Source organism: Microcaecilia unicolor, chromosome 8 (genome assembly GCF_901765095.1).
Source record: "Microcaecilia unicolor chromosome 8, aMicUni1.1, whole genome shotgun sequence".
Taxonomy (NCBI): Eukaryota; Metazoa; Chordata; class Amphibia; order Gymnophiona; family Siphonopidae; genus Microcaecilia; species Microcaecilia unicolor.
The window spans coordinates 215,925,470-215,951,862 of NC_044038.1; the positions used below are offsets into that span (position 1 = coordinate 215,925,470).

Consider the following 26,393-nt stretch of genomic DNA (forward strand, 5'->3'; position numbering starts at 1 on the left):
GCAGCCACAGAAGACAGACAACACAGAACCTAAGAACTACACAAAGAACTGCAAACCAGGAACAAGACTAAGAAACAAACAATAGCCCTAAACTAAACTACACACAGACTAACTAGAACTCAAACAAGAGTCAATACAGTAAAACCAGATCAGGCAGACGTGCACACAGCACACTGAAAAGCCTCAGGGCCTTAGGCGATGCAAAGGCAGAGCAGAGAGGTTCAAAATGGCTAATAAGCCCAGCAGCAGCTGACGCTCAGCTACAGCAATCACCAGGCAACTACGGGTGCTGTGCAGGTTCAAACAAAAAGAGCAAGTCTGGCAGTCTGGAAGATCCGGACCGGACTGGCCTGAAATCTGGAATGGGTGACAGTAATCAGACAGTCCATTGCAGCCACCAGGTGGCGAGAAGAAGGAGAGCACGAAACATGGGCACAACCGTGACATTATCCTCCGAAGAACCTTGGAGTGTTTTCTGACTCATCACACAGAACGAGGGATCTCTTCAGCATCCCAACCTCCAGACCCTGGCCCTCACAGCCTGGATGTTGAGAGAATTTGCTTCCTTATATCTTCCTGAGGGTGTCTCCAAGATCTTGCTGGCTTCTAGGAAAGATTCCACTAAGAGGTGTTACTCTTTCAAATGGAGGAGGTTTGCCGTCTGGTATGAAGGTAGGGCTTTAGATCCTATTTCTTGCCCTGCATAGACCCTGCTTGAATACTTTCTACACCTTTCCAAATCTAGTCTTAAGATCAACTCTGTAAGGGTTCACCTCAGTGTAGTTAGTGCTGACCATCATCATGTGGACAGCCTCTAGTTGTTCATGAGAGGTTTTTGCTGCTGACAAAATCCCCTATCAAACCTCCATCTGTGTCATGAAATCTTAACATAGTCCTTACCCAGTTGATGTAAGCTCCTTTTGAGCTGCTGGATACCTGTCATCTGACGTACTTGACCTGGAAGGTCTTTTTATTGGTGGCTGTTACTTCAGCTCGCAGGGTCGGTGAACTTCATCATAACATAGTAGTTTTATGTATGCACCCCAAGTTCCTACCAAAGGTTGTGTCGGTGTTCCATCTAAACCAGTCAATCGTTCTTCCAACATTTTTTCCCAAACCTCATGCCCATCCTGGAGAAAGCACATTGCACACCTTGGACTGCAGTGATTATTGGCCTTTCACTTGGAGTGGACTAGGCCCTACAGACAGTCCACCTAGCTTTTTGTTTCCTTTGATCTGAACAGGAGGTGGGTTGCCATCGGGAAATGCAGAGTCTCTAATTAGCTGGCAGATTGCATTTCTTTCACTTGCACCCAAGCTTGGCTGACTCTTGAGGGGCATGTCAGGGCTCATAATGTCAGAGCCATGGCTGCTTCGGTTGCTCGCTTGAAGTCAGTTTCTATAGTATAGAAGAAATTTGCAAAGCTGCAATGTGTTCTTCAGTCCACACATTCACATCCCACTATTGCCTAGAGCAAGATACCTAATGCAATGTCCGGTTTGGACAGATAGGTCTGCAAACTTTGTTGGGAGTATAGAATCCAACTCTACCTCCTTAGGCCCATTTTTTGTTCTGTTCCAGGCTGCACTCTTATATACGGTATGTATATAGTTTCAGGTGAATTTGTTTTTTTACCTCGCCGTTGCAAGGTCCTATTGTCCTGCTGTTGTTTTCAGTGAGCCTGGTAGCTAGGGATTCCCACATGTGAGAAAGTGATGGTTTGCTTTACCTTGGAGAAAGCAATGATACTTACTGTAGCAGGTGTTCTCTGAGGCCATTCATTCGCACATACCCTCCCACCTTCCTTGGAGTTATTTCCTATCCTGATAGCAATACCATTGTACTGATGGTCCCACGCTCTTGCGGCAGGTGGGAAGGCACTCATGCATGCGGGGTAGGGATGTTGTGTGTATATAAAGCTGTATTTGATACTCCAAGTGAGGGTTGAAGGTGAGTTTGTGAAATAACACAGCCAGACCAAGGTATAGATGTAATGGTATCAGTTTATTACTGAAATATGTAGCATATTTGTTGGATTATATATACACCAATATATTTGTGTATCTTTTAAAAATATATATTTGACACGGCAGCAGAGAGAATAGTTTCATTTCAAGCCCCTCTCTCTCCATTCCTTTTTCTGGGAACTTCTGAGATAGTTAATCACAAACACTTAACAAACACAAAAGAGCTTCCTCTGCCCTCCCACCTAACAAAAGATGGACTAAGGTGGACACCTGAATACTCAGGAGAAGCATAAACAGGACATTTGCTTGTCAAAGGTATACCTGCCCCTCCCATCAGCTTCCAGACATGTGCAGAAAGGAAGGACTTGTAATGTGTATCTGCCCCAGAGACTGAACAGGACATCAAAAGACATTTGCCAGCAAAGTCCAGACTGTAAGTCTCGTGATGTCATAAGACATGGGACCAACTCAGGGGTCGTGTGCAGACCAAGATACCACAATGCTTTGCAAATGCTCAGGGGTCGTGTGGAAACCAGGAAATCAGGACAAAGATCCACATGGCATATCCTCCTGCAGCTTGCAAAATATAAAAGGACAAGCTGTTTCCCAAGATTCAGATTCTCTTCACTGCAGCAAGGCAGATTCTCTTCACTGCAAGCAAGTCAGATTCTCTTCAGCTGCAGAAGCCCTCCTGTCCTCAACATGTGCTCATCAATCAGCTGGACCACAGCATGCTTGTAACAAGGACTTGTAAGTTAACCTACCTGCTACTTTGTTCTATTTTAGGCACAGATTACCTGTAAAGATTCCTTTTAAAACCTACCTCTCGTGTGCAATTGTATATTAAATCAACCTTTTTTGAAACTAAAAATACGGTCTCTTTGTGTTCTGAGTATACTTAATTTATTGCAATTATCACCTTTGGTGATTGGTGGAGAAATCAATATAAATACAGCACCTGCTCTTAAATTATAAGCAGTGGCGAGTTGCTCTAGAGCTATTTCCCCAAAATAAATAATTTCTTGTAACATATTAATTTGTGGAGAATGCGGGCAGGAATATTGTGCCAAAATAGCAGTGTTCTTAAATTATATTTTTGTATTTTGCTGCTTTATAGAGAATTGAGTATCAGGTTTCATTAATTAAATTTCCGATTGATAAATTGATAAGGTTTTTAGGGCATTTAGAATATTTAGAATGCTGTGCTGGATGGATGTTTGGTCTTATTTAGGTACTTATGCACTCATGTACTTTATGTATCTCATAATCAAATCTTTAGGCATGATCTGGCATAAAATAAAAAACAATTTTGCAGTTTCTTTTGAGGAGGACATAGATAACCCCACTTTGCCTAAGCAATGCGTAGAATCCTCTGGCCCTAATCCTTGGACCCGTAATGTAACTGATGATATTTCCATCCTCTCTGATATTGAAACAAAATGTGATTTATATTCAATTAAGGAAGGGAGCAAGAGAATTTCTGCATGCACTTGGTTAATGTGGACCATATATAAGAAAGCCTTAAGGGAACATGCAGAATTGAATGAGAAATTACTAGCCAAAGAGAGAGAATGTATGCAGATAGAGAATGAAAAGGAGTTCTTAAGCACAATGACTAGTTGCTTAAGTTATCAAGTAGATTCTCTTAAACAGCAAGTCCAACAGCAGGTAGCCCAAGAAAATCAGATGCAGACCCAAATTTTAGCTTTAGAAATGCAGGCCAGCCAGGTTACAGACTTGAAGCATTTAATCAGAGAATTAATACTGCAAACGCCACATATAGATGAGAATATTGATCATGTACACTGTCACAAGGAGATAGAAACCTTAAGACAAAAATTACAGGATGCTCGTATGCAGGTCTCAACCATTATGGGTCTCCCATGTGCTCCTCCAGACCCAAATACAGCTACAGCCATGCATGTTTCAGCTGTGGTAACAGTATCACAGTCCACACCCGTAGCAGGAGGTTCAACTAGAACCATTAGTTCTCAGACCCCCTCACAGCATCCAAAACTTCAGCACATATATGCACAACCTGTTCTGCAGTCTAATTTAAATGCTTATGAAGGTAAGCCTCCAGTTAAATGTCCAGCTCCTCAACACACAGATGCACCACCTGGGCTGCATTCTGATCCAAGCTCCCATAGAAGGGAATTTCTAATAAAGGAATCAGCTCCTCAGTATGTAGCTACTGAAAACCGCCAGCAAGCATGTGACATTTTAAACTCTCATGTAGCCTTGCAGATATTGCAGATAGCTAACAATAAAAAGAGAAATTTGCCGCCAGATAAACAGAAACTTATAACTGCAAGTCCTGCTGGACCAGAAACTGACATTATTCTGTCAGCTCTTCCTGCAATTTAATTCCTAGAAACATGAGGAGACGCATCCAGCCTGGACTGGACTTCTCCACAGCATGACCCGCTCTGCAGATGGCAGTGGGATCCAGGTGGTTGATTTTTAGAATAGGTTGGACAGGAATATAGAAAACGTTTTTTGCAATGGCCCTTTGTAACACTGTAAAGAATTTAAAATATAGCTTGTATTGTTCTTTTAATTAAAGATGTAGCTTCTATTGTGACTATAGTATGTTTGAGAAATAGATGTACCTATATAATATTGTTTAAGGATTTAGAAATGTCTTTTTTCTGATGAGTGACTCCCACTGGAGTTGAAACTAAAATACTGGGTAAGAAGTTTTAAAAATGCCTCCTTATAATAGGTAAATCCCGCTGGAGCTGAAACTTAATATTGTGCTTTAATGTGAATTAACAAGATATGCTATTTTTATAGAAAAGAAACTAAAGCTTAAGAAAATAAAGCCTGTCTGCACTGCACGCTGCTCGCATAAAATGGTCTAAGATTATGGGAAGGAACTGTGAACAAGAGAGGGATCCCCCACCAGAACCAGCCATGTGACCTGCTAAAATTAATATGAAAGTGTTTTTATTTTTCTTGTCTTTTTCAGAGTTCAAGTTCTAATGAAATAGTGATCCTGTTCCACTTATGAGATATTAATATTTTTAATGGTGCTAGTAACTAATATATATATGGCTATCTCAGATACCTGTTCTACATTTTAAAATAGATCTATGCCTCTTCTACATTTTTAAATGAATAGATCTATGTTGTTCTACTTATGAGATAGTAAATGAAACTGCTGTGGTAATCCAAGATGGATGCCACAGAAGATGCTTCTGTGCTTTATTAATTTTGCTAATTGTTGCTTAGTTCTAAATGAATGAAAATGCTTTGGCAAATCCAAGATGGATGCCGCGTACGTTGCTTTTGTGTTCTACTTGCAGGTTAAGCTCAATCCTGGATCTGGAATGGACGATCGGAGACCTAAAGGCCTAATAGAGTTCTTTGTTTGTTTGTCATGTGGTCTCCATGTTACATGTTTGTTTTATGTTATGGGGTACCCAAGAAACTATAAGCAGACATTAATAGACCCTCCCTACTAACAGTCCCTCCATTAGTTCACATTGTCCAAGAAAGGAAAAAAAAAAAAGAGACCATTTTCACTAGCAGGCGAGCTATAGAAAAGAAAACCATGTTCACTATTATTGAAGCTATGGCTACAGACATATATTAAGTTCTACCAATTGCTATCTAAGGTTATATATTCACATGTGTATATTTGAAATTATGAGCAAAGGTTTCTCTTTACATGATCTATCAGGTACAATCAGTACAGGGAATGTTTCTGACCTTTTTAGTTTATTCTACATCACAGCCAGTACGCACAAAATGCTCTCTCTGGAATGAAATATTGGCTGTGTGCAAAGGAAAATTAACATATCTTTTCTAAATTCTTTACAACATTAAACACATGAGTATTGTCTATTAATTTGCACTGCTAAAGCAGATAAATATGGTAACCTTTTACCACACTCATTACCCATAAAAGGTTTCTCTCTGAAAAATAAAAAGTTTCTCTCTGAAAGGTAGTTCATGGCACTATACCATGACTCTGTTTTTGTTTATTTGGTCAATGATTAAGTAAATATTATTGCATAGGATTGATAGGAATAATTGTTTTGTGTGTAATAGTAACCTAGGAAATTATTATAATTGCATACATATGTCTTTTTTGTTTCTAATGAAACAGTAGTATAATAGCTCCACATTTACACTCTTGCTTATCACTGCTGTGAATACCTCAGTTAGCCTCTGAGATAGAGAATATAGGGAAACATTCACAGAGTATTTTTCCTTGGAATGTCAAACGCTGAAAATATGACTGAATAGATTGTCCCACCCCATTGCGGTGGTAAATTGGTCAATTGTGCACTCTCACGCTATTGATCTGGCTAGCATACTGGGTAAGATATCCTGTGGCATAAACTTGGGAGCAGCCTATGCCCCTGAACAGGTGACACAAAAGGAGCAATAAACAAGTGTTTTGTTAACTGAATCCTGAGGCCTGTTATGTCACAGGGCCAGGAACACAAGGTGAAATACCTCTGTAGTTCAGTAAATACAGTCTTCAAGCAGGCCTCTGGCTGGCAGGCCCAAAACACAGTTTGTGGCTGGTGGGGCTGCCACGCCCCAAACACAGCCTGTAAGTTCTTCTCGGATCTTCTCCGAGTTCCATATCTGGCTCTAGCCAGACCCCAGAGTCTCAAATCAGGAAACAAAAGTGGCTTACCTCAGCCAGGTCACGATCATTAGAGATAAGCTGTAATGGCATGTGCTGGGGCTTCCGTTCTTTCTTCCCTGGGCCTCCCTAATCTCAGTCTAGCCCTGCCTTTTATGCTTTCTGGTTCTGATTCCACCCCTGCTGGCTCACTTCCTCCCAGGGCAAGACCAGTGATCTTAAGGTGGCTCAGGCTGTCTGAAGGACTATTCTTAAGGGTAAGGGGCAGTGTTCTATAAACCCTATCACACTGTACTATGCTTTTGGAAGCGTTCTGTGCCGGGTGACATGGATGACATCACCCATATGTGAGAATGAATGGCTATGTTTCTGCATGTGTGTTTTATTATAAATGTTGGACAGGTGACCATATAGCAATTTATTTTCTATCTGGAGGACTCATGGATGCAGTACAGAAATAATACTAAATAAGGATTTATGAAAATTAATCTGAAATATAGTGTGTTTTAATATTTTGCAGTGAATACCTTGATGTACATCAGATTCACTTGGATTACCTAACAGACCAACAGAAGGATATGAAACGAAACTCCAGGCTGGTAAGATTCTCAACTCTTGTTACAAACATGAGGGGTGTGTACAGAAATGTTTCATTATTTTTATTGTTTTGGTTTACAATTACAGGGATTTTTTTTAAAATTTGTTTTATCATTTTAGCACCCACTAAAACCATTTAGCGTGCATAAAAAAAAGAACAAAATAAAAAAAACTGTTTTTTCTGTCTAAGGGTAATGGGATTTGATATACTGCCTTTCTGTGGTACAGCCAAAGCGGTTTCCAAGTATTATATGCAGATACTTTCTCTGCCCCTAGTGGGGTTAATTGATTTGCTCAGTCACAAGCTGCTCCAGTGGGAATCAAATTCAGTTCCCCAGGTTCTTAGCCCACTGCACTAAGCACTAGCTACTTCTCTACTCCATGTCGTCTTAAGACAGCACATCCCTTTCATATGTAGCAGATTTTCTACTACAGTTCATATGCAGTAGTTTTACCTACCACAGAAAGTATGAGTAGTATATATCTGAATGCAGGGTAGGTGTTGAATGTGCTGGGGTCCAGGGCATAAAGTCGAGAAGGGACCCCAAAGCCTACCGGCAGGCTGTGTTTCCTTCAGCTTTGTACAGCCTTGTGGGCCCAATACAATTGATCTGGCTTATACCTCCCCACCCCCCCCACCACCCAATGCCAGCCCTGAATGTTTATGCTGCTACCAGTTAGGAGTATCTTCTGAGTTGTGGACATACTATAGTGACAGCTTTGACCAACATAGTACATAGGGTGCAGTTTATACCATTCAGGAAATAACTATATGGCATTATCTGTGCTGTGTTTCGGTGTCAAGCATCTTCAAATTGGAATGTGACCTTGCATTTTCATTTTTGTGTTGAGAATTCTGGTTTACTGATTATGTCAGCCCTCACTCATTAATTTTATATAGACTGATTCCTATTGACCCATGATGCAGGCGCTTGATGCCAAAACACAGCCCTTGTCGGGCCTAGTAATAAAGGACTCTTGACTTTCCCATGCTTGAAAGGCCCTTGGTGCTTTTTCTGTATTTTTCTTATCTGTGCTGATAAATATTTGTTAATGGTTTGTACTTCTGCCAAATATAAACTTTACATTTTTGGTGTGCTATAACAATGGAAACATTTTTTCTCTTGTAGGCATATTTTTATGATTTGGACAAGGTATGTAGCAACAAATTATTTTTTTTGCTTGAATGAAGTGAGGGCCCCAATACTTGGACTGTTGATTTGATCTGGTCTTGTTATTGAGGCGAACCTTTAGTTCAGTTTCTTTTCTTAATCCTCACCTTTGTCTTGTTTTGTAAAGTTGCTTATTAGCATTGTTATACATATACTGGGTTATATTTTCAAAATCAATGCTTTATGTTTAGCTTCCTAAAATAGGAATATAGACGTCTTTGGAATTTCCAAAGGCACAAGCTAAGCATGAAAATAGATTTTTACTGCTAAATATAGAGGTCTAAAAACTGGATTGTTCAGAGGCCAAAGTATCGGCCTGCTTATCCGACATTGCTGCCTGGATGTCCAACCGCCACCTGAAACTGAACATGTCCAAGACCGAACTTCTTGTCTTCCCACCCAAACCCACTTCCCCTCTACCTCCACTCTCTATTTCGGTTGATAACACCCTCATCGTCCCCGTCTCATCTGCCCGCAACCTCGGTGTCATCTTTGACTCCTCCCTCTCCTTCTCCACGCATATCCAGCAAATAGCCAAGACCTGTTGCTTCTTCCTCTATAACATTAGCAAAATCCGCCCTTTCCTCTCTGAGCACACCACCCGAACTCTCATCCACTCTCTCATTACCTCTCGCCTTGACTACTGCAACCTACTCCTCACTGGTCTCCCACTTAGCCACCTATCCCCCCTTCAGTCCGTTCAGAACTCTGCTGCACGTCTCATCTTCCGCCTGAACCGCTACACTCATATCACCCCTCTCCTCAAGTCACTTCATTGGCTTCCAATCAGATACCGCATTCAATTCAAGCTTCTGCTACTAACCTACAAATGTACTCGATCTGCAGCCCCTCCTTACCTCTCAACCCTCATCTCCCCTTACGTTCCTACCCGTAACCTCCGCTCTCAAGACAAATCCCTCCTTTCAGTACCCTTCTCCACCATCGCCAACTCCAGGCTCCGCCCTTTCTGCCTCGCCTCACCCCACGCGTGCAACAAACTCCCCGAGCCCATACGCCAGGCCCCCTCCCTGCCCATCTTCAAATCTCTGCTTAAAGCCCACCTCTTCAACGTCGCCTTCGGCACCTAACCTCTACACCTCTACCCAGGAAATCTAGACTGCCCAACTTGACATTTTGTTCTTTAGATTGTAAGCTCCTTTGAGCAGGGACCGTCCTTCTTTGTTTATTTTGTACAGCGCTGCATAACCCTAGTAGCACTCTAGAAATGTTAAGTAGTAGTAGTAGTAGTAGTAGGCATGCCTTGCAGTTTGACACACTGAGCTATTTTTCAGTACTTTTGACATCTACATTGACCATAAGTAACTGCATCAGGTCATAGGAGCCAGCTTTTCAAAATTATTGTGGATGATAAACCTAACAAAAACTACTTCTCCATGAACACAGTCAAAGAGTTTGTTCAATATTGGGGGCACTCAGGCATTTACAGCTCGCACAGAGCTGGGTCCTATGCATCAGGTATTGAAATATGGTATGTAATAGTGACTGTAAATATATTTCTCCAAGAACAAGCAGGCTGAGTTGTTCTCACAACTGGGTTGACGTCTGCGTTAGCCCAGGAACCGGCATTTGCAGTAGCAAAAAGAAAAAACTTTTGCCAGAGTCTTCTGGTGCACGTGCGCAGACTGACTTCCTGCCCACTGCGTGACCATGCTCCTCAGTTTTTTTCTTCCGTGCAAGGAGCAACAGCAATTTCTGTGGCTCCTTTTAGTGCCTGGGAAAGCCTTCACCGAAGTGTTTTTTCTGTTTTGGTTTTTGATTTCATTTTGTTTTTATTTTGTTTAAAAAAAAAATCATTCCTTTAAAAGTTTTTAGTTTAATTTTTCCCCCGTTTGAAGTTTCCTTTGTTTTTCGCAGCAGCCCAGTTTCTCCCTTTTTGTGCCTTTTTTCTTGGCACAGTCCAGCCATTTGATTTCACCAGTGCAGTTTTCCCTTCCATGTCATCGAAGACTCCCAGCTGCTTCAAACGTTGTACTCTGTGCAACCAGACCATCTCAGGTACAGATACACATTCTTGGTGTATCCAGTTCCTTGGGCCCGACCATAGCCCGGCTCATTGTGTCCTTTGTGTTCGTATGAAGAAGAGGACACAATTTGCTCAGGAAGTCCAGAGAGAGAAACTTTTTGGGGCTTGGTCCGTTCCTTCGACGTTGGCATCATTATCAGCACCAAGGTTGACGGAGTCAACATCAACATCGAGGAACGCATCGGTGTTGGGAGTAGAGATACCCATGGCTGCTGAGAGGCCATGGCACGCTGGGAGCACTGAGGCATCGAGTGGCCTCCTGCTGTGCAGGCCCACTGGACCGTCCGTCGTCGGACCCGACCCTGAGGCGACGTGATGATTCAACATTGTCCTCATTGGCACCAAGAAGCCTCGGTGATGTGCATCGAGCGAAGGCTAAGAAGCACCGTCACCGTTCTCCCTCGACACACGGTGCCTGGAGCTCTGGGGCGTCAAAGGATTCGGCACCCGAGAAGTGTCGGTGCTGGGAGGACCACTCCCCCTCCATACAGGAGGTGCCGACGCGTCGGCCTCCCAGCAATCCGGTTCCTGCTCCCAAGCCTCAACCAGTTCTGCCGCTGACTGCTCCACCGGCCCTGCAGCCTTCTCCGATGGTAGCTCTCAATGAGCGCATCCAGGCCTTCCAGAGCTTCTGAAAGGAGTCCTGCGCCAGTCTGCTTCGACATCAGGGATGCTTGCGCCTGCCATGCTGTCTGCTGCAGCTCTGTCTGGCCCTTCACTTGCGGTGAGATCCCTGACCTCGGTGTCGCTTGCTGCCACTCAGGTTGACTCCCCATCGATGTCGGTGGAGGAAGCTTCACCGCAGTCCATGCGGGCATCAGCCCTTCGACACCACCTTCGAAGACATCGGTCTTCGGCATCGAGGCAGGCTCAGTCTCGGACATCCCTAAGGGAAGTGCTTTCCGATACTGAGGAGGAGCGCTCTTGGGAGTCAGAGGAAGATCCCAGGTACTTCTCCGATGAGTCCTTTGGAATTCCCTCTGACCCTTCCCCTCCACCTGAAAGGAGAGTGTCTCCTCCTGAGAGCCTCTCCTTTTCCTCATTTGTATGAGAAATGGCTGAGGCCATTCCATTCTCTGCTGAAGTGGAGGATGAGCCCAGGGCTGAGATGCTCGAGGTCCTGGACTATGTCTCTCCACCAGGCAGTAACGTTTCCTTTGCATAAGGTACTCTGGGAAGTCCTTATGCGAAACTGGTCATTCCCTCTGTCTGGCCCTGTGATCCCTAAGAAGACTGATTCCCAGTATCGGATCCATGGTGAACCTGGGTTGATGAAGTCTCAGCTACCCCATAATTCCATGGGGTGGACTCCATCCTCAACAGACCCAAGAGTACTAGAGACTATGCCTTGGCGCCCCCCCCCCCCCCCCCCCGGCAGAAAAGCTAGGATTCTTTTGGGAGGAAGACATACTAGGCCGCTATGCTCACTGCTTGTATCCAGTCTTACCAGTCTTCACGAGCATCCACTTGCGGAACTCGGTGAGGCAGCTGGCTACCTTGGTCGATGCCCTCCCTCTGGATCAGGCTGAGCCCTTTCACCAGGTGGTCAGGCAGCAGAAGGCATGCCGTAAATTCCTGGCCAGGGGCGCATATAACACTTTTGATGTGGTATCCAGAATCTCTGCTCAAGGTATAGCGATGCGCAGACTCTCATGGTTGTGCATCTCTGACCTAGACCATTCGGTCCAGCAGAGGATGGCGGATGTACCATGCTGGGGGGGATAACCTTTACGGAGAGAAGGTGGAAAACCTGGTTGACCAGATCAAGAAGCACACGGATGCTATGGCTTCTCTCTACCGCCGGGTGCCTTCTGCTACATCCTCCTCATCTAGGAGGTTTTTTGGGGGGTCATGGAGTGCTCCCTATTCCTATGCTAGGTGTAGGTACCCTCCTGCATCCCGCCAGCCTACTCAGGCTTAGCCCCAGTGCACTCGTTCTCGTCAACAGCGTGCGCCAAAGGCCCTTGCTGCTCACCAGCAAAAGCAGGGGATGGGCTTTTGACTGGCTCCAGGGAAGCATAGCATCTATAAAATTGTCCGTTCCAGACGACTTGCCGGTTGGGGGGAGGTTAATGTTTTTTCACCAAAGGTGGCCTCTCATAACCTCCAACTGCTGGGTTCTTCAAATAGTCCGGTTAGGATACACCCTCAGTCTGAAATCCACACCTCCAAATTGTCCACCAGGAGCTCATTCATACAGCTCCCAGCAAAGGCAGGTACTTGCAGAGGAACTCTCCACCCTTCTACAGGCCCATGTGGTGAAACCCGTTCCACCAGGGGAAGAAGGGCTGGGATTCTATTCCAGGTACTTCCTTGTGCAGAAGAAAACAGGGGGGATGCGTCCCATCCTAGACCTAAGGGCCCTGAACAAGTTCCTGGTCTCAGAAAAGTTCAGGATGGTTTCCCTAGACACCCTTCTTCCCATGATTCAGGAACACGATTGGCTATGCTCTCTGGACTTGAAGGAGGCGTACACACACATCCCGATACTTCCAGCTCACAGGAAGTATCTTCGATTTCGGCTGGGAACGCAGCACTTTCAGTACCGCATACTGCCCTTTGGCCTGGCATCTGCACCAAGAGTTTTCACAAAATGCCTAGCTGTAGTCGCAGCGTCGCTTTGCAGACTGGGAGTGCATATGTTCCCTTATTTCGACGATTGGCTGGCAAAGAGCACCTCGGAGATGTTCGGGAATCCATGCGGATGACTATTCAAGTGCTGGAACTACTGGGGTTTGTAATAAATTATGCCAAGTCCCATCTCACTCCTGTTCAGAATTGGAGTTCATTGGAGCACTGCTGGACACGAGAATGGCTCGAGCCTACCTCCCGGAGGCACGGGCAGACAACCTTCTGTCCCTAGTGTCCTCGGTTCGAACATCCACAGAACACAACTTGGCAGATGTTGAGACACTTGGGGCACATGGCCTCCACAGTTCATGGTACACCCATGGCACGTTTGCACATGAGATCTGTTCAATGGACCCTAGCTTTCCAGTGGTTTCAAGCTGCAGGTAATCTAGAGGATGTGATCCAACTGTCTACCGATTTTTGGAATTCTCTTCAGTGGTGGACAATCTGGCCCAGTTTGACCATGGGACAACCATTCCAAATTCCTCAGCCGCAGAAGCTGCTGACAATGGGTGCATCCCTCCTGGGGTGGGGAGCTCTTAATTCAAACAGACAATCAGGTTCCGATGTACTATACCAAAAAGCAGGAAGCCACTCCAGATGTGGCTTTGGGCCCGCCGTCACAGCATGCTTCTCCAAGCCACGTATCTGGCAGGCGTAAACAACGGTCTGGCCGACAGGCTCAGCAGGGTAATACAACCTTAGGAGTGGTCACTGAACATGGGCGTCGCCCGCAAGATCTTCCGAGCATGGGGCACCCCCCTCGATGAATTTTTTTTCAACTCAAATCAATCACAGAGTCCCTCACTTTGGTTCCAGGCTTCAGGCCCACAACAGACCAGCGTCAGATGCCTTTCTCCTTCATTGGGGTACAGGCCTTCTGTATGCATATCCTTCCATAACCTCTAGTAGAGAAGACTGCTAAAACTCAAGTAAGACCGCGGAACCATGATCCTGATTGCACCGTTCTGGCTGCATCAGATTTGGTTCCCTCTTCTGGAATTGTCCTCTGAAGAACCATGGAGATTGGAGTGTTTTCCAATCCTCATCACTCAGAACGAGGAGTCGCTTCTACATCCCAACCTCCAGTCTCTGGTTCTCATGGCCTAGATATTGAGAGCATAGAGTTTGCTTCCTTGGGTCTTTCGGAGGGTGTCTCTCGGGTCTTGCTTGCTTCCAGGAAAGATTCCAAAAAGAGGTGTTACTCTTTCAAATGGAGGAGGTTTGCCGTCTGGTGTGACAGCAATACCATAGATCCTCTATCTTGTCCTACACGGACCCTGCTTGAATACCTTCTACACTTGTTGGAGTCTGTTCTCAAGACCAACTCAGTAAGGGTTCACCTTAGTGCAATCAGTGCTTATCATCAGCATGCAGAGGGTAAGCCTATCTCTGGACAGCCTTTAGTTGTTTGCTTCATGAGAGGTTTTGCTTTTGTGAAAGCCCCCTGTCAAACCTCCACCAGTTTCATGGGATCTCAACGTTGTTCTCACCCAGCTGATGAAAGCTCCTTTTGAGCCACTGAATTTCTGCCATCTTAAATACTTGACCTGGAAGGTCATTTTCTTGGTGGCTGTTACTTCAGCTCGTAGGGTCAGTGAGCTTCAGGCCCTAGTAGTGGATGCACCTTATACTAAGTTTCATCATAACAGAGTAGTCCACACGCATCCTAAGTTCCTGCCATAGGTGGTGTTAGAGTTCCACCTGAACCAGTCCATTGTCTTGCCAACATTCTTTCCCTGTCCTCATGCCCACTCTGGCGAAAGCAGCTTGCACACCTTGGACTGCAAGAGAGCATTGGCCTTTAACGAGAAGCGGACAAAGCCTTCAGACAGTCCGCCCAATTATTTGTTGCTTTTGATCCCAACAGGAGGGGAGTCACCATCGGAAAACGCACAATTTCCAATTGGCTAGCAGATTGCATTTCCTTCATTTATGCTGATACCTTTTTTATTGGACATAACTTAATACATTTCTTGATTAGCTTTCGAAGGTTGCCCTTCTTCGTCAGATCGAAAATATTTATTTCCGATCTGACGAAGAAGGGCAACCTTCGAAAGCTAATCAAGAAATGTATTAAGTTATCTACTATAATAAAACTCACCCTCAATGTTCTGAAGACAACGTTCTGAAGTCACTCAGTCACTCCCTGAAGGGTTCATGGATTCATGGTGGTGAAGCCACAACACTGACCATGTCTCTCTGCCCCGCCCTCGCATGACGGACCAATCAGAAAAAACACCCTCAACATTCTGAAACACAAAGGACCATCACAACACCGTTCCCAGGCAACACTAGGCAACGTAAGACGGACCAATCAGAGGAAACTACGTGACAATAAGGGAGGAGCATTCCCCAGCAGAATGGCTCATTATCTGTGCAGCACGGAGAGCACAGAACCACCGCTGGAACGAGAGAAGAATATTCCTGCTGTGGCTATGTGCAAAAATAGACCGGGGGGGGGGGGGGGGGGGAAGAAATTATTAAATGCCTAATGCCAGTACTGAAGAGTGCCAGAGGGCCTATAGCACAGACTATATTTGGGATTGCTTGACATGGAGTCAGAGGAGCCGGAAAACAACGTGCCCGTCACCATCTGGGACGTGGGCGAACAGGACAAGCTGCGGCCCAGCTGGAAGGATTACCCGCGACCCAGCCAGCAGCAAACAGCGACCAAGGACAGCACGGCACATCCCCCAACTCCCAAGCAAAAAACAAAAAAAGACACACATCAACAACCTGCACACACACTGCACCCTCACACACTCACACACACACACACAAAATAACTCTGTGACACATACACACACACACACACACACAAAAAGCCACATGCTAGCGCCCGTTTCATTGGTTTCGGAAACGGGCCTTTTTTACTAGTGTCCAATAAAAAAGGTATCATCTTATTTCTTTTCCATGTTTTATTTTGTTTGATTTCTATTGATAACCTTAAGAGTGGACTAACACGGCTACCACACTCCTCTTCATTTATGCCAAAGCTGGGCTGACTCTGGAGGGCCATATCACGGTTCATAATGTCAAAGCCATGGCTACATCGGTGGCTCACTTAAAGTCAGCCTCCATTGAAGAGATTTGCAAAGCTGCAACGTGGTCTTCAGTCCACACATTTACATCACACTACTGCCTTGAGCAGGACACCCGATGCAACAGTTGGTTTGGGCAGTCGGTGCTGCAGAATCTGTTTGGGGGTTTAAAATCCAACTCCACCCACCTAGGCCCGTTTTATTCTGTTCCAGGCTGCACTCTCAGCTAGCTGTATATAGTTTCAGATTAATCTATGTTTTGTCCTCACCGTTGCAAGGCCCAGTTGACCAGTGTTTATTGTTTTGCATGAGCCTGTATGCTAGGGATACCCCAGTTGTGAGAACAACTCAGACTGCTTGTCCTCGAAGAAAGCGAAGATACTTACCTGTAGCAGGTATTCTCCGAGGACAGCAGGCTGATTATTCTCACAAACCTACCCACCTCCCCTTGGAGTTGTTTGGTTTCTTTTTGCTTTAGACCATAAGTGAGGAGCGTGGTCGCACGGCGGGTGGGAAGTTCTTGGGCGCTGCGGCACGCGCGCCAGATGGCTCTGAGAAAAGTTTTTTCTTTTTGCTATTGCTAATGCCAGTTCCTGGGCCAATGTGGACATCGGCCCAGTTGTGAGAATAATCAGCCTGCTGTCCTCGGAGAATACCTGCTACAGGTAAGTATCTTCGTTTTACAAGAACATTTTCAGTCATCCTGCATAACTTGCAGGCCTAAAGGCACTTCTTACCCTGACAACTTGTGAGTACAACTCTGACAGTAACTTGAACCAGGTCAGCCTGAATGTTTAGGATAGGAATCCTAACCTTCAGACCAGCCAATGAGCAGGAGCAAATCAATTCTGTAATGAAGAGTATTGCACCATAAATTCTATTTTTATTGTAAATTGCATTGAAATGAGTTCAGGTTTGTAGTATATATGACTGTATCAGTCATTGATTTTTCAGCAGTATATATAAATGTTTTTAAATAAATAAAATAAAATTGGAAAGATTTGAAAGGAACATCCAATACCTAAAATATTGAACCCATCTTATTTGGATTTAGCTCACATCTTCAGCAATAGTTCAAGGCGAGTTATATTCAAATATAGTAGGTAGTTTTCTGTCCTCAGAAGGCTTATAGTCTGAGATTGTACCTGAACTAATAGAGGATTAGCCCCCCCTGTTTACTAAAGCTTAGCTTGAGTTATCTGCAGCAGGGCCCATAGGAATAAAAAGGACTCTGCTGCAGATAACTTGAGCTAAGCTTTAGTAAACAACCCCCTAAGTGACTTGCTCAAGATGACAGGATATGGCAGGAAGATTTAAACCCAAATTTCAAATGGGTAGTTCATGGGCAGAGCAAGGATGGTTCCTTGCTGCTGTAGCCATTAAGCTACTCCACCTGCTAAAATAATGTTTTGGGACCATCATATACCCTAAAGGGTGGTAACAATTGTTGCTGTTATCTGGGTTTTGCCACGTTTGAATAAGTGGAACCGACGTTTTACCATTGTCTTGTGGCTTTCTTCAGGTTGATGCCAGCTGTGGGAGCCGAAGAGAACATAACAATTCATATTCCACTCTGTTGTAAATTATAGGTTCATAGTCGTGATGGTCTCAAATTTTTTCAGCATTTATAGTGGTTTATAAATTATATTAATAGGTTGATTCGATATTGCTGGTTTTGAAGACAATGAAGACTGCCAGAAAGCTCCCAGTGTTACACCTCTAGGTGTCAGGAATTGGCTAAACTGAGTTAAAAGGGCTGCTGAGAAGTAAGAAACTGTTCACAGCCACTTGAAGGTTAATCAGCTCACTTGCTGTCAGTCCTCTTGTATGCTGAGTCTTTTCGCCAAGTTTCTCTGCTCCAAGCTGATCTGCCTCCTGCTTGCTGACTCCAGTCCAGGCACTGAGATTGGTGGTGGTGGGAGGGGGGGGGGGGGTGCAGTTTTGAAAGGGGCTTTCTCTGAATAGATTCCCTTTTAAAAATTGCTTTTTCATCATTAACCCCCCCCCCCCCCCACTTAAGCGCACAATTGCTTCTTCTGGGTGGTTCCCAGAATTATCCAGTTAGTGGTAATATTCAGTCTGCTAACTGGATAACTATCCAGATAAATTTAGGACAACAACATGGATGTCCTAACTGTATCCGTTTAGCTGTCCAGATAGAGGGCTGAATATCATTTCTATCTGGATATTCAGCATCAGCTACCAACCTCATACTGGCACCAAACATCTGGATGTTGTTTCAGCTATGGCAATGTTTAAAAAATAAAAACACTTACCCCACCTCCCCCCCCCCCCCCCCACCAGCTGAATATTGATCTAGTATTTTATTGTGTTCAAAGAGATAAAAGCTCCTTGTTGTTCACCTTTTGGGGGTCTCTCTGCTTCCAGAGAAGAAAAAGGAAATAATACACAGCATAGGAAGCATTAGGTATATGTGAAAAATTCTAAGAGCTCTATTCTGTTTTTGCCAATTAGCACCCTAGGTTGATTTGGTTTGTTATAATTAGACCACTGTCCTTGAACACAGTTCAACCCAAAGTAGTTGAAAAGTCATGTGCTAGATCTAAATATCTTTACCCTGAAAGGAAAGACCCATGGACACCTTTTTCAGTAGTAGCTCAAGTTGAGTTACATTCAGGTACACTGGATATTTCTCTATGATGTGTGGCTGGCAGGGATCCCAAAGCCCCACTAGGCAAAAACTCCCAACAAGGTAAAATTATGTATAATCATACCTGATAATTTTCTTTCCATTAATCATAGCTGATCAATCCATAGACTGGTGGGTTGTGTCCATCTACCAGCAGGTGGAGATAGAGAGCAAACTTTTGCCTCCCTATATGTGGTCATGTGCTGCCGGAAACTCCTCAGTATGTCGATATCAAAGCTCCATCCGCAGGACTCAGCACTTAGAGAATTACACCCACGAAGGGACACTCTGCCCAGCTCACCACCGCCGAAACGGGGGAGGGGAAGTAACCCAGCTCATCCCCACACAAGTGGGGGAGGGGAATCCGTCCAGCTCATCCCCGCGGAGCGGGGGAGGGACACCACACCCGCCGATGCGGGGGGATCTGGCTTATCCTGCAACCGCAACCGCGGGAGGAGCTGACTGACCCTAACACCGCCGAAGCGGGAGGGGTACAAAGCTGCCCTACAGCCGCACGAAGCGGGAGGGAGTGCCGGCAGAATTTTAAGTCTCAATCCAGCCCCGTAAAACGGAGGGGAGAGGAATGCAGCAGCTCACTGTAACACAAACTCGTCTTAACTCTTGAAGAATCCAAGTGAAAAAACTTGAACACGAAGTCTTTCTGAAGTAACTGAAGACTAAACTTGAACCTGAAATGCAACCAGAATAAAAACAGTACAGATATCTGGGAGGGGCTATGGATTGATCAGCTATGATTAATGGAAAGAAAATTATCAGGTATGATTATACATAATTTTACCTTCCATATCATCAAGCTGATCAATCCATAGACTGGTGGGATGTACCGAAGCAGTACTCACCCAGGGCGGGACATTGAAATCCCTGACCTCAACACTGAAGCTCCAAACCGGGCCTCCGCCCGTGCAGCCACAGTCAAACGGTAATGCTTGGAGAATGTATGAGCCGAAGCCCAAGTTGCCGCCTTGCATATCTCTTCCAAGGAGACGGATCCGGCCTCTGCCATCGAGGCCGCCTGAGCTCTCGTGGAGTGAGCCTTCAGCTGGATAGGCGGCACCTTCCCCGCAGCCACATAAGCCGCTGCAATGGCTTCCTTGACCCATCTTGCCACTGTAGGCTTAGCAGCCTGCAGACCCTTACGAGGACCTGCAAACAGGACAAACAGATGATCCGATTTCCGGAAATCATTGGTCACTTCCAAGTATCTGATGATGACTCGTCTCACATCCAGATATTTAAGAGCAGAGTACTCCTCTGGGTAGTCCTCCCTACGAAAGGAAGGGAGACAGAGCTGCTGATTCACATGGAAGCGAGAAACAATCTTGGGCAAAAAGGAAGGCACTGTGCGAATAGTCACTCCTGCCTCAGTGAACTGCAGAAAAGGCTCTCGACATGAGAGCGCCTGGAGCTCGGAAACTCTTCTGGCTGAAGTGATAGCCACCAAAAAGACTGCTTTCAACGTCAGGTCTTTCAGAGATGCCCTCGACAAGGGTTCAAAAGGCGGCTTCTGCAATGCTCTTAGTACCAGGTTGAGATTCCACGCAGGCACCACTGAGTGCAGAGGAGGGCGCAGGTGATTAACTCCCTTGAGAAAGCGCACCACATCTGGCTGCGAAGCCAGGGAAGCACCCTTCAGGCGGCCCCTGAAGCAAGCCAGAGCCGCTACCTGGACTTTAAGGGAACTGAGCGACAGGCCTTTCTCCAGACCTTCTTGCAGGAACGCCAACAATGAAGAAATTGGAGCAGTGAAGGGAGAAAGTGAGCCTGCTTCACACCACGCTGCAAAGATACGCCAAACCCTGGCGTAAGCAGTAGAAGTAGAGCGCTTCCTCGCTCTCAGCATAGTGGCGATGACCTTGTCTGAGAAGCCCTTCTTCCTCAGACGCTGCCGCTCAATAGCCAGGCCGTAAGACCAAAGGGGGAGGGATCCTCCATCACCACGGGACCCTGATGTAACAGGCCCTGCTCCACTGGCAGCCGCAGAGGATCGTCGACTGAGAGCCTGATCAAGTCCGCATACCAGGGACGCCTGGGCCAATCCGGACCCACCAGGATTACCCTGCCGGGATGCTTTGCCACCCGGTCTAGCACCCTGCCCAACATGGGCCAGGGCGGGAACACATAGAGAAGCTCTTGTGTCGGCCACTGTTGGAGAAGAGCATCTACTCCCATGGATCGAGGGTCCCGTCCTCTGCTGAAAAAGCGCGGCACTTGGCAATTGGCCGATGACGCCATCAGATCTAGGCTCGGCTGGCCCCAGCGCTTCGTGATGTCCAAGAACGCCTGAGCAGATAGCTGCCACTCTCCGGGCTCCAAGGTATGGCGACTGAGAAAGTCCGCCTTGACATTCATGACTCCGGCAATGTGGGCCGCTGAAAGCTGCTCCAGGTTCGCTTCCGCCCACTGGCAAAGATTCATAGCCTCCTTGGCTAGAGGGGCGCTCTTGATACCTCCCTGGCGGTTGACATAGGCCACAGCCGTGGCATTGTCCGACAGGACCCGTACAGGCTTCAACACCAGTACCGGGATGAACTCCAAAAGCGCCAACCGAATGGCTCTGAGTTCCAGGAGGTTGATAGACCACTTTGCCTCTGCAGGAGACCAGAGCCCCTGCGCTGTCCTTCCCAAGCAGTGGGCTCCCCAGCCCGACAAAGAGGCGTCCGTCGTGACGACAATCCACTCTGGGGTCACCAGAGGCATTCCCGCAGACAACTTGTCTGTCTGCATCCACCAGCTCAGCGCCTTGCGCACTGCTGGGTCCAAGGGAAGGCGCACAGCATAATCCTCCGACATCGGAGTCCAGCGCTGCAGCAAAGAGTGTTGAAGTGGTCTCATATGAGCCCTGGCCCAGGGCACAACTTCCATCGTGGCCGTCATAGAGCCCAACAGCTGCACATAGTCCCAAGCCCGAAGGGGAGAGGCTACTAGGAACTGGTCCACCTGAGCCTGAAGTTTGACAATCCGATTGTCTGGCAGGAACACTCTGCCCACTTGGGTGTCGAATCGAACTCCCAGGTACTCCAGGGACTGAGTCGGGCGCAGCTGGCTTTTCTCCCAGTTGATGATCCATCCCAGGGAGCTCAAAAGAGCAACTACCCGGTCCACAGCTTTGCCGCACTCTGCATAAGAGGGGGCTCGGATCAACCAGTCGTCCAGATAAGGATGGACTTGTACCCCTTCCTTTCGTAGGAAGGCCGCGATGACCACCATTACTTTGGAAAAGGTCCGCGGAGCAGTAGCCAACCCGAAAGGGAGGGCTCTGAACTGGAAGTGTCGTCCCAGGACTGCAAAACGCAGAAAGCGTTGATGAGGAGGCCAGATGGGAATATGCAGGTACGCTTCCTTGATGTCCAAGGATGCCAGGAACTCTCCTGCCTTCACTGCCGCTATAACAGAGCGGAGAGTCTCCATGCGAAAGTGCCGCACTTTCAAGGCCCGATTGACCCCTTTGAGATCGAGGATAGGCCGGACAGAACCTCCTTTCTTTGGTACCACAAAGTAAATGGAGTAACGTCCCTTGCCAAGCTGACTTTCTGGCACCGGAACGACCGCACCCAGGCGGATCAGATTGTCCAAGGTCTGCTGCACTGCCACAGCTTTGACCGGAGACTTGCAGGGAGAGAGTACAAAACCCGTCTTTTAAGGGTCGGCAGAACTCTAGTTTGTAGCCGTCTCTGATGACTTCCAGCACCCACACGTCTGAAGTTATTGTGGTCCACTCGCCCAGAAACGAGGACAGCCGTCCTCCAATCTGCACTGGGGCGTGGACCAAGACCCCGTCATTGGGTACGAGACCCTGGGGGAGGACCGGAGGGAGCACCTCCGGGACGGCGGTCTCTGCGAAAGGAATGCTGCTTTGGGGAGAAATTCCTCTTGAAGGAAGAGGGGGCAGAGGAACCCGACTTGTCCGGGCGGTACCGACGGGCTTCCTGCAACCGTCCTCTGGAGGTACCGGGACGAGTACTAGCCCGAGCCCTGACCTCTGGTAATTTCTTGCCCTTAGACGTGCCGAGATCGGTCACGATTTTGTCCAGCTCGACCCCAAAGAGCAGCTTGCCTTTAAAAGGCAACCTAGCCAGGCGGGATTTAGAGGCGTGGTCAGCAGACCAATGTTTCAGCCAAAGCCACCGCCGCACAGAGATTGTCTGAGCCATGCCTTTCGCTGAGGCCCTCAAGACATCATACAGCAAGTCTGCCAAATAGGCTAAGCCCGATTCCAGGGCCGGCCAATCAGCCCTCAAGGAAAGATCCGAGGGGAAAGCCCGCTGCACCATAGTCAGGCACGCCCTGGCCACATAGGAGCCGCAAACTGAGGCCTGCAAACTTAAAGCAGCCGCCTCAAAGGACGACCTTAAGGCCGCCTCCAATCTTCTGTCTTGGGCGTCCTTTAGGGCCGTGCCACCTTCCACCGGCAACGCCGTTTTCTTAGTCACCGCAGTGATTAAAGAATCCACGGTAGGCCACAGATAGGCCTCACGTTCACTCACAGCCAAAGGATAGAGGCGGGACATAGCCCTAGCCACTTTAAGGCTCGCTTCTGGGACATCCCATTGAGCCGAAATTAAGGTGTGCATGGCATCATGCACGTGGAAGGTTCTAGGCGGGCGCTTCGTCCCCAGCATAATGGCAGAGCCAACAGGGGCTGAGGGAGAGACGTCCTCCGGAGAGGAAATCTTCAAAGTGTCCATGGCCTGTAACAACAGGTTGGGCAAATCCTCTGGGCTAAAAAGCCGCGCTGCAGAGGGGTCATCCGCTCCATCCGAGCGGGGATCCGTCTCCTCCAAGGAATCCGCAAAGGACCGTTGGGAGACCTCAGACACGCTGCCCTCATCTACATCGGAGGAGACAAATTCCTCCAAGGCCTGGGAATCAACCCGAGGACGTTTACCTCTGGGAACCTCAACCTCTTTACCAGACGAGGGAGCAGGGGCAGCGTTGTGCATGAGGAAGGCCTGATGCAGCAGCAAAACAAACTCGGGGGAGAAACCCCCCAGACTGTGCACTTCCGCAGCCTGGGCAACAGCCCTAGACGCACCCTCAACCGGCGCTCGCAATAGCGGGGGAGAGACATGCTGCGCATCCAAAATGGCGTCCGGCGCGAAACTCCGCGAAGGAGCCGCGCGGGAAGAACGGCTCTTAACTTTAGCCGCTTCTGTGCCGTCGCCCAAATTAAGGGCGTTCATGGCATTAATGTCTCCAACCTCAAGGGCGGCCCAAGAAGAAGCCGTCCGAGCTGCGTGGCCGGCCAAGATGGCGGAGGCGAGGAGCGGGGGATGGGCGTTTATGGCGGGAAAAACCGCCACGCCGGAGGAAGGACCGGGACATTCATCGGTCACGAAACTGTCACCCAACAAGGGCGAATCAGGCTTTAAGACCCCCGCATCCCCTCTAGAAGCGCTCAAGCGACCCGGGGAGCGACCCTTTGCGCCCTCGCCCTCCGACGCCATAGGCCACGAGGAGAAGAATCGGGGAACCCCCTGCCCGCTATAAAAAGGTAAAAATTACCTGCTGTCCGCTCCGAGTTGTAACGACCTGGTGTCCCAGTGAGTAGCTGCAATAGACGCTTAAATAAACGTCGAAATAAACGCCTTTAAGGACGTTCAAAATTTTTTTTTTTTTTTTTTTAACGGAGCCAGCGGGAGGGGGGAGAAAAGGAGGGACCTGGCACCACCAGGTTTGCACTTGCTCAAAAGAGCCCTCAACCCCAGGCACTCAACAAAACCTAAAAATTAGGCTTGGAGGCCTAGCCAGAGCTGCTGCTATGTGTGACCACCACCTGCTGAGATAGAGAACATACTGAGGAGTTTCCGGCAGCACATGACCACATATAGGGAGGCAAAAGTTTGCTCTCTATCTCCACCTGCTGGTAGATGGACACAACCCACCAGTCTATGGATTGATCAGCTTGATGATATGGAACTGTCCTTCCTGCATACCTTTTAAATAGCAGATCTTCACTTGCTGCAAGCAGCGACTGATACATACTGCTCGCACTGATCCCACAGCCTTCCCTCTGATGTATTCCCACCTATGCGAAAACAGGAAGATGCATCAGAGGGAAGGCTATGGGGCCAACATGAGCAGCGTGTATTAGTTGCTGCTTGCTGCCAGTGAAAATCTGCTATTTAAAATGCATGTGGGGGAGTGGGATGTTTGAGAGATCATATGGCATGCAGGTGAGAGAGGGAGATACCAAATCACTTATGGGACAAGGCGAAGTTCTTTTGCCCACACATCTTGGGCCCAGGCCCACCCAAAATTGGGTGTCTGTTTACGCCCCTGGTCTCCACATGGATTAGTTTTGCATATACCATGAACCTTCTCTATTAGGATCCTGGAATTGATACATGGGCACTAAAATGGAGAATTGTTCATCACATTTGGTTTGATATCAACATTATGTCAGCCATCAATCTTTTATATGCATTATTGCACAGAAGAAAATAAAATACCAAATACCCTGGACATGTTATACACAAGTGCAAAGTGCAATCTTTGTACTCTTGGGCTATTTTATACCAATATCACATTAAAACTGTATCAATGTTTTTTTCTGAAACATAGAAATATATGATATCAGATAGCAATCACCTGGATCATCATGAGGCATATTTTCAAAGCACTTAGCCTCCCAAAGTTCCATAGAAACCTATGGAACTTAGCCTCCCAAAGTGCTTTGAAAATATGCCTCCTTGTCTGCCCATGTTCCACTCCTGCTACAATACCACAGAACCTATTCGATCATAGTCTTTATCCTCACTGCCCTACAATGAAAAATTCTCTGTTAGTCAGTGCTTTCTTGAGTTCTGAAATAAATGGGACTTAATACTCATTTGTTTCTATTCAAAGGAAATTCGTTCCATTGAAAGATATATTCGAAAACTGGAATTTCATATCAGCAAGGTAAGCTTAAGTTTTAAACCTGCACAACTCTACTTTCAAAGCAAATGCTAAGACACTTAGGGGCATCTTTTACTAAGGCACGCTCATGTTTTTAGCGAATACTAAAAACGTGAGCATGCCTTAGTTAAAGATCCTCTTAATCAAGTATCTTGATCATTTGTATTTATTCTTTCCAACTCAATATAATGTGGAAAAGAAATTATTCATGGGTCAAAAATGTTTATCCATCTGTGGCAAAATAACTTTCTGAAAACTTAACAGAATGGGATTAAATTTGACATGGGAGAAAAACTGAGGAAAAGACCCAGTAGATGTGCTCAAGGGTGTATTGGAGGTTCCATAGAACTATAAATGGTCCAATACATTTCTGTGGGAGAGGTAGTTTGAGCGCTTGTAACACAGGAGCACTGATACACTAAAACGTACAAGTCAATATTCAGAGCCATATATCCAGATAATAGTAGTCATTATCCAAATAAATGGCTTAGCTAGCACTGGCTATTCAGCGGCATTATCCAAATAGTGCCACTGATTATCTTTACAGATTGCTTCAGTGCTAACAGTAGTGCAGGTTGGTGTGAGAGTGGAGTTGGCAATTATCAGGATAGTGGCAAAACCCAGATGATAAACTTTCTGGTTAGCTATCCAGATAGAGGTCTGACCACTGCTGCTATCTGTATATTCTCCGAGGACAAGCAGGCTGCTTGTTCTCACTGATGGGTGACGTCCACGGCTCCAATCGGAAAACTTCACTAGCAAAGTC

At 46.7% G+C, this 26,393-nt stretch overlaps 1 protein-coding gene across 1 annotated transcript in view; it reads left to right on the forward strand.

Moving 5' to 3' along the window:
• The window catches only part of RIPOR3 (RIPOR family member 3), a 277,332-nt gene that overhangs the window by 117,279 nt on the left and 133,660 nt on the right, over positions 1-26,393 (forward strand). The window contains 3 exon segments of the mRNA XM_030211650.1: positions 7,092-7,170; positions 8,299-8,322; positions 25,577-25,630. Of these exon segments, the coding sequence (XP_030067510.1) occupies positions 7,092-7,170; positions 8,299-8,322; positions 25,577-25,630 (157 nt within the window).